The sequence below is a fragment of the Meles meles genome, chromosome 11 (genome assembly GCF_922984935.1).
Source record: "Meles meles chromosome 11, mMelMel3.1 paternal haplotype, whole genome shotgun sequence".
NCBI lineage: Eukaryota > Metazoa > Chordata > Mammalia > Carnivora > Mustelidae > Meles > Meles meles.
The window spans coordinates 27,667,834-27,676,670 of record NC_060076.1 but is presented as its reverse complement, the minus strand read 5'-3'; the positions used below and the strand labels follow the sequence as shown (position 1 = coordinate 27,676,670).

General features: G+C 35.9%; 1 protein-coding gene across 1 annotated transcript; it reads right to left on the bottom strand.

Moving 5' to 3' along the window:
* Window positions 1–1,557: 1,557 nt before the first annotated feature.
* LOC123952553 (olfactory receptor 13F1-like) lies at window positions 1,558–2,517 on the bottom strand. Its single transcript, XM_046021827.1, has one exon. The coding sequence runs from the start codon at window positions 2,515–2,517 to the stop codon at window positions 1,558–1,560; it is 960 nt and encodes a 319-aa protein (XP_045877783.1).
* Window positions 2,518–8,837: the final 6,320 nt, after the last annotated feature.

Genomic DNA, 8,837 nt, shown 5'->3' with positions numbered 1-8,837 from the left:
TCATGATGAGCGAATGAGTCTTGCCCACTGAATTCACATTTATCTGGTCCAGAAAGTATAGAAAAATGCTACAAATGCTGCTGAGTGTACAGTTTTTAATTCCTTGTATGTTGTGATTTATATAATAAATACATAATATAATAATGTGGTTTATATAATAAGATATATTCATGTACTTCAATATTTCACACCATTTTACTGGGCTTGGGGTATTGTATATCTTATAATATGCATATCATGTGATTTCTAAGATCTGATGGGTTCATTTATACCCTTGGATTTAAGAAACTAGGTGTCAGGGAAAAGCACAATAAAAAAGGGAAGGGTACTAGTAGTTTCAATGAAATGTCCTGTAGCTTCTTTGAATTTACAAAATAATGTCAGCATTCTAAGACCAACAACAAACTACTAAACTCTCTGATATTTTTTCTCCAGACTGGCACTCCTACCCCATTTCTATTCAGGATATATTTGTGCAGACCTTTTCCATCTGCACATAGACATTCACATCACACACATCTAACTGCATGCACAAATATATCCACACATATAAAACATTGTTACACTTTGTGGAATATGTAATTACTTCCATTAAATTTAGCTATGCTGAAAAAAGAGGTTATACTAGATTTCTAAGGCTTCCATAACAAAATAACACATATTGGGTTGCTTAAACAACAGAAATTTACTTGCTCATAATTCTGGAACCTAAAAGTCCAAGAGTAAAATATTGGCAGATTTGATTTCTTCTGAAGCCTCTCCTTGGCTTGCAAATACCCACCTTCTTGCTATGTCCTTTCCTCTGTATGTGAGTATACTGCTGAACCCATGTGTGTCTAACTTTCTTCTTACAATGACACAATTCAGCTTGTATGAGGCCCCACACTGACAGCCTCATTTTAACGTAATCACCTTTTGAAAGGCCATAGCTTCAAATATAGATACATTCTGAGGTACTGGGGGGTTAGAGCTTCAAAATAAGTTTTGGAGGGACACAAATCAACCTAAAACAGAGGCTAATCATAAATTAGCTAAAAAAAAGTCTACTATAGGTATTACATTTGTATATTACATGTACATAATTTTGAATACTAACAATACACTAACGTAATGTTTAAAGTTACATTTACACTCTGTAACCTAAAACAAAAATTGAAGTTTGTCATCATGAGACCTATTTGCATAAGATTTCAGATATGCTTATGTAAGAGCTACCTACATTATTTTAGTTTCAGTAGTCAGTCAAGGAGAAAACTTAGGAAATCACACATCTCATTTAAAATGAGTGTCTTCCTGGGTGGTACAGTCAGTTGAGCATTTAACTTCTGGTTTCAGTGCAGATCATGATCTTAGGGTCATGAGATTGAGCCCCATGTTGGGTTCTGTACTGTGTGGACTCTGCTTAAGATTCTCTTTCCCTCTGTCTCTCCCACTCATGCTCTCTCTCTCTAAAATAAATAAATAAATATTTTTTTTAAAAATTAGTGTCCTCCCCCATTATCCCAATGTTCTTTGTGTATTAACCACTAAAACACCTCAGGTTAATGTTTATTGATATTATTTGCTACTGGGGATTAAAAAAGCACAAAGAGAGTTCCTAATCAGCAATTTTTTCACAGCTGCTTTTACCTCTTTGTTCCGTAGACTATAGATGATGGGATTCAACATGGGGGTTAATCCAGCATATACCAAAGCTATAAATTTATCTATTTCCTGTGAATCTACAGCGGAGGGCTTCAGATACATGGAGAGAGCTGTCCCATAGAACAAAGCCACCACAGTCAAGTGGGCTGCACATGTTGAAAAGGCTTTGCTTCGACCATCCACTGAGCTGATTCTTAGGATGTTGGATAGAATGAATACATAAGATATAAAAATGAGGAGCATCGGCATAGGAAGAAGAAGTACGCTGATCACCAGCATGATTAACTGCACCCTGGAAGTGTCTACACAAGCTAGTTTCAACACAGCCAGAATTTCACAAGTGAAATGATTGATGATGCTCTTTCCACAGAGAGACTGATGCAGCACGGACATTGTTTCCACCAGGGCGGTGAGGCAGCCAGTCACCCAGGAGCCAGCTGCAATCTGTACACAGACATTCTTGTTCATGATGATGGGGTACCTCAGGGGTTTGCAGATGGCCACATACCGGTCATACGCCATCATGGACAGGAGCACACACTCAGTGGAGCCCATGGCAAGAGAAAAGTACATCTGAATGGCACATCCTGAGAATGAGATAGTGTTTTTTCCTGAAACAAAGTTTGCTAGCATTGGAGTGAGAGCAGAAGAGGTGTACCAGATGTCTAAAAAGGAGAGGTTGCTGAGGAAGAAGTACATGGGTTTGTGTAGGTGGGAATCCAGGACAGTGATGGAGATCAGAATTATATTACCCAGCAGGGTGATCAGGTACATCAGCAAGCACAGCACAAATACAATGACCTCAACTTTGGGGTAGTGGGAAAATCCCAGAAAAATAAAATTTGAAATGACTGTCAAATTTGCCTTGACCATTTTATTCCTCTTTGTTTATCTGTAGTAGTGAATAAAAATATACATTGTATATATTATAAAAATTACACTCTACCAACTTCCCAGGGCTGTTTGGTAGGAGTACTTTAAAAGGATCACTATTCTGGCAATACCACATTAGTTATTTATTCATTCATTCATTCAATCATTCAACATTTATTGGGTATACTACAAGTCACTGAAGATCTAGAGTTAATTATATAAAAGCTGTTCTCGGGCAAGTCACAATAGAGTATCACATATTCAAGCAAATAAATAATTATAAGAACATGATGTAAGTATTCCCTAGGGCATTAGGAGAACACAGAGAGTAAGAATCCTAACTCTATGTTGGGGATGCTGCTCAGTGACCTATTTTGATACTTACTTTAATCAAAAAATACATTAGATTTAATTGAGGTAAGGACCACAGGAGATTTGCTGGGGAAACAAAAAATTTTTGTAAAAGCTACACTGAGGAAGGATTTAGTTGCATTTCATAAAACTGCTAATTGTATAATATAACAGATGAATATGCTGTAACTAAGGAATATAAATAGAAGATAAACATGCATCCGATCACTATAGTACCACCTGATTTCCATCTTCATGAAAGCATGGAATAATCCTGAACCCAAACTTAGAAACAAAATAATTTTCAAAGTTGAGTGTTTTATACTGCAATTCAAATTACTTGTGATCTGTCTCACAACTGGTCACATATGGAGATGTGTTTAAAAACCACTGTCCTACAAGTGGCATTCAAAGGAAATCAATCACAAGTATTCAAGCCTCATATCCTCATCATTACCTACTTCTCCCTATTTCTCATCTCCCAACACTCCCTCCACACTCTGGTATGAAACAACAACCAGCATGTAGCTCCTCATACTTACATGCCGTTTTTTTTTTTTTTATTTTTATGTCTTTAATCAACAGTTTATCTCCATGGAGTGGCCTTTCTCCCCAGCCGCAATCTTGTCTTCCATGAGCATTTATCCAGTCATCAAAACTGTATTCCACTGTCTCAAGTACAGCTTCCTTCTTTGTACATACTTACAGTACTCAAGTATATTACAGCAAACTGTAGCCAGATAGGCACATCCCAATTGCTCCCACCCCTGCTAGGAGGGAATTCTCAAGAGCTTGTTCCCCCATAATACTAGCAAGGTAATAACTCACATTTAAGATTTTAAATAACACACCACTGTCTTGAAATTGGAAAATTTTTGATACATATTCAAATTTTCCTAAAGTTCTCCATGTCAACATAAAAGCCTAAAGATTTCTCAACTTGTCATTTATATCTGAACTCTTATCTGTAACATTAAAGAAACTTGTTAATTTAGAAACAAAAATGATGAGCTCTTAGTTTTAAATGTTTGATGCAGAGTGAGGGAGGTGGGGAAGGGGATGACCACTTGTACTCTTAGAAGAGCTTGTAATGCTTCCCAAACAATCACCCTCTGTAGGGTTTTAGAGCACTGTCTCTAAGTATGAGACATGGACTCTAAATCCAACCATGCTTCTTATCAGCACACACAATTAGATAAATCACTTTTTTGGCTTCTTTGAACCTCAGTTGTCTAATCTATACCAGGAGGATGATAATTCCAAATTAACTTGTTTTAAACTCCCTCCATCACCCCAATTTCATGAGAATCACAAAGAGTTTATCATCATTATCATGTCCCTGCTTTCCAGAACCACAACTGCCTGTATGCTGGCCGAGTGCTGGTTCGCACTGCCTCAGATAAAAAAAATCTTAGTGCCTTCTTTATAATCTATTGGAATTTCAACCCCAACCATGGACTAATATGAAACACTTTACTGAGTATTTCCAGAAAGGTTAGTGTTAGACATCTCTGCTATTTTGTCCACTTTGGTCAACACACACCACCACTTCGACTGAGGATTTCTCAATTGTTCTTCCCCATCCCCACGCAATTTTCTTGCTCTAGTCCTGGCTCCTCTTGCCTTTCTTTTCTTTCTTTACCACTCTCTTGCCCTCTCTCTCATAAATAAAACAAGGACGTCTCTTTTTCTCATGCAGATTGAGTCCAGACTCATTCCCTTGTCTCATATCCTTTTAAGAGTCTCACCTATCTTGAGTCATTTTATTGACATACTTTCTTTAAAATGATTTCCGATCCCAGTGCTAAGAAAATTAAATGATTTTTAACAAACTCCTCTCTTTCTTTCTAAATGGAAGGGCCAGAACAGACGCAAGGGTTCTAATCCAATCCTCTTATTTTAAAGTTGATGGAGGCTTGAAGCCATTTAATGACTTATCTGAGGTAAATGAGAAAATTGAAAGCATAAAGCCAAAAGTCCTATCCCATATTCAGGACTCATTTCAACTCTATTTTTCCTACCAACTAGTACTTCTTTTTAGAGTAAATATCTCTATTCTGGATTCCTGGCCTGGCTGAGACCCATTAATACATTTTATAAATCTGAGGATACAGAAAGAGATGGATAATATCTATGCTCATATACCTTAGCACATGTGATAAACATCTTCCTTTTTGATTAATGCATGCTTCAATATTCAAAGTTGATCTCCAGCATGGTCTTTATTGTGAATCTTGGGTGCAGTGCTCAAAAAAGTAAAAGAATCTGATTTTTGTAATTAGGTCAATATTCCATGATAAACTGTATTAGAGTGAGTTGTACAGAGGTATTTTTATTCAGACAATCGCAATGAAAAAGGATATGGATGGTCTTGGTTTGCAAAAAATCAATCCAAATCTTGCCTGATTCACAAGTTCTCAACATATGAACTTCTGTTAATTAAAAATATCAAAACAGTTTCTTAAGAAAAATGACAACATAAAGATTTGTTCTGACAAATCTTATAGCACCTATGATCTGCTCCCCAAAACTTCCAAAGGGTTACCCCTGGATCTAAGACTATTAAAACTTCCATTGCTGTTAGAGACTTACCAACTCCCTTAACGATTTAGTGTTGTCATTCTGAAACATAAAGAAGTTAAGAAACTTTCTGGTTCTCTAGGGTATGCCTCTCCAAGTTTCATTAATTAATTGGGAACCAAAAAAAAAAGTTAAAAAATTTTTAATTATTTCAAGTTATTGAAGTAATATTGGGTCGAGCAGCAGTCATGCAAGCAAAACTGGAGGAGACTATTTGTCTATTCCTTCTGCAGACTGCCCTTGTATGACACAGCAAACATTGCAAATAAGAATTATAGAAATGCCTGCCTATATGGCCTCAGCTTGTAAAGTGATGGATTTATTTTCAGAAATCTCTCCCAAATATTTCAGTTATCTGAGAAAAAGAAGATAAAACATCCTTACTGAGCTTTTAAATGGCCACAAAGAGAGAGCACTGATCAATCAAATAATTTATTACTATCAAATGCCCTTGAATAGGCAAAGGTTCTAGCACAGTGTTTATGATTTTATAAAGATTATATAGTAATCTTTGATGGAATAGTGCATTGGAAATAATACTAGACTTAAATAGTTGGGGATTAAACCTCAGTTCAACTATTGATTAGTTAAGTAATCTTATACAATTGTGGTATATTAATTGCATTAATGACCCCAATTCTTCACTCTGATTTTAGCCCTACACATGTGACTTGATTTGATCATAGAGCATTAGCAAATATAATGCAAGCAGAGACTAGTAAAGCACTTGCATAATTAGGTTAGTCTTCTCTTTTCCATCTCTGCTACTGTCATGAAAATATGTCCAAGTTAGCCAACTGGTGGATAAAATGAACATTAAACAGAACTGAGTTGCTTCAGTTGCAAACAGCCAAGGCTGCCCTGTGTGAGCCAGGAGTCACGCAATCTCCAACAAATGAGTGAGTCCAAAAACAATCAATAAACCAACTCACAGCTGATTTGAGATATAAAGATAATCTAGTTGAGATCACCTGGCTCCAGGTGTCTCATAGACTTTAGTAAATGCTTACTTTAATATGTCACTGAGATTTTATGGTTGTTTATTATGCTATATCATTGTAGCAATGTGAGACTGATGGAGCAATAAGTGGTCATTGCCTTTCCAACACCTACTCACCCGGTCTTTATCGTTCTTGAAAGAATCATAATTTTATTCATTTGTCTACCCCATTTTTATCCAATAGGAAAATATCCTGGTAAGCCCAAGCCTCCCACCTTACTTACTAGAAGCTTTATATTTTTACCTTTCATACTTAGATACACAATACATCTAGAGTTAAACTTTGTGGGGTGTCCTATATAATGCTCACTGCTGCCTCTTTCTGAACTGTAAGGGGAAAATAAATCTCTACCTTACAATTGAAAGTAAACACAAGATTTAAAAACATTAAAGGATAAAATAGAAAACCAAGAATATTTAAAAATCTAAATAAAAATTAATATTTAAATAATGTGGGTTTTTAAGAAGCATTTTAAAACTAAAGAAATTAAACAAAAGAATAAAACTAATTAACTTAATACCTTAAAGTGTTCTGAAATTATAAAGACGCATAAACTAAATTACTTAAATTTTTAAATAAAAATATTCTGAAGGTAAGCACTAAACGAGAAAAACATGCAGCCAAGAATACTCTATCCAGCTAGGCTATCATTGAAAATAGTAGGAGAGATAAAAAGCTTCCAGGACAAACAAAAGTGAAAGAATTTGCAAACACCAAACCAAGTCTACAGAAAATATTGAAAGGGGTCCTCTAAGCAAAGAGAGAGCCTAAAAGTAGTAGATCAGAAAAGTATAGAGACAATATACAGTAACAGTCATCTTACAGGCTAATAATGGCACTAAATTATATCTCTCAATAGTTATCCTGAATGTTAATGGGCTAAATGCCCTAATCAAAAGACACAGGGAATCAGAATGGATAAAAAAAAAAACCTATCAATATGCTGCCTACAAGATACTCATTTAGACCCAAAGACACCTCCAGATTTAACGTGAGGGGCTGGAAAACAATTTACCTTGCTAATGGACATCAGAAGAAAGCTGGGGTGGCAATCCTTATATCAAGTCAATTAGATTTTAAGACAAAGACTCTAATAAGAGATGAGGAAGGACACTATATCATACTCAAAGGGTCTGTCCAACAAGAAGATCTAACAATTTTAAATATCTATGCCCCTAACGTGGGAGCAGCCAACTATATAAACCAATTAATAACAAAATCAAAGAAACACATCAATAATAACAAAATAAAAGTAGGGGACTTGAACACTCCCCTCACTGAAATGGACAGATCATCCAAGCAAAAGATCAACAAGTAAATAAAGGCCTTAAATGACACACTGGACCAGGTGGACATCACAGATATATGCAGAATATTTCATCCCAAGGCAACAGAATACATGTTCTTCTCTAGTGCATATGGAACATTCTCCAGAATAGATCACATCCTGGGTCCTAAATCAGGTCTCAACTGGTATCAAAAGAATAGGATCATTCCCTGAATAGTTTCAGAACACAACGCTCTGAAGCTAGAACTCAATCACAAGAGGAAAGCTGGAAAGAACCCAAATACATGGAGACTAAACAGCATCCTTCTAAAGAATGAATGGGTCAACCAGGAAATTAAAGAATAATTGAAAAAATTCATGGAAACAAATGATAATGAAAACACAATGGTTCAAAATCTGTGGGACACAGCAAAGGCAGTCCTGAGAGGAAACTATATACCGGTACAAGCCTTTCTCAAGAAACAAGAAAGGTCTCAAGTACACAACCTAAACCTACACTAAAGAAGCTGGAGAAAGAACAAGAAAGAAACCCTAAACCCAGCAGGAGAAGAGAAATCATAAAGGTCAGAGCAGAAATCAATGAACTAGAAACCAAAAAAAAAAAAAAAATACAAAAAAAATCAATGAAACTAGGAGCTGGTTCTTTGAAAGAATCAGTAAGATTGATAAACCCCTGGCCCAACTCATCAAAAAGAAAAGAGAAAGGACCCAAATAAATAAAATCATGAATGAAAGAGAAGAGATCATAACTAACACCAACGAAATACAGACAATTATAAGAACATACTATGAGCAACTCTACGCCAACAAATTTGACAATCTGGAAGAAATGGATGCATTTCTAGAGAAATATAAACTACCACAACTGAACCAGGAAGAAATAGAAAACCTGAACAGGCCCATAACCAGGAAGGAGATTGAAACAGTCATCCAAAATCTCCAAACAAACAAAAGCCCAGGGTCAGACGGCTTCCCAGGGAAATTCTACCAAACATTTAAAGAAGAACTAATTCCTATTCTCCTGAAACCATTCCAAAAATTAGAAATGGAAGGAAAACTTCCAAACTTATTTTATGAGGCCAGCATCACCTTGATCCCAA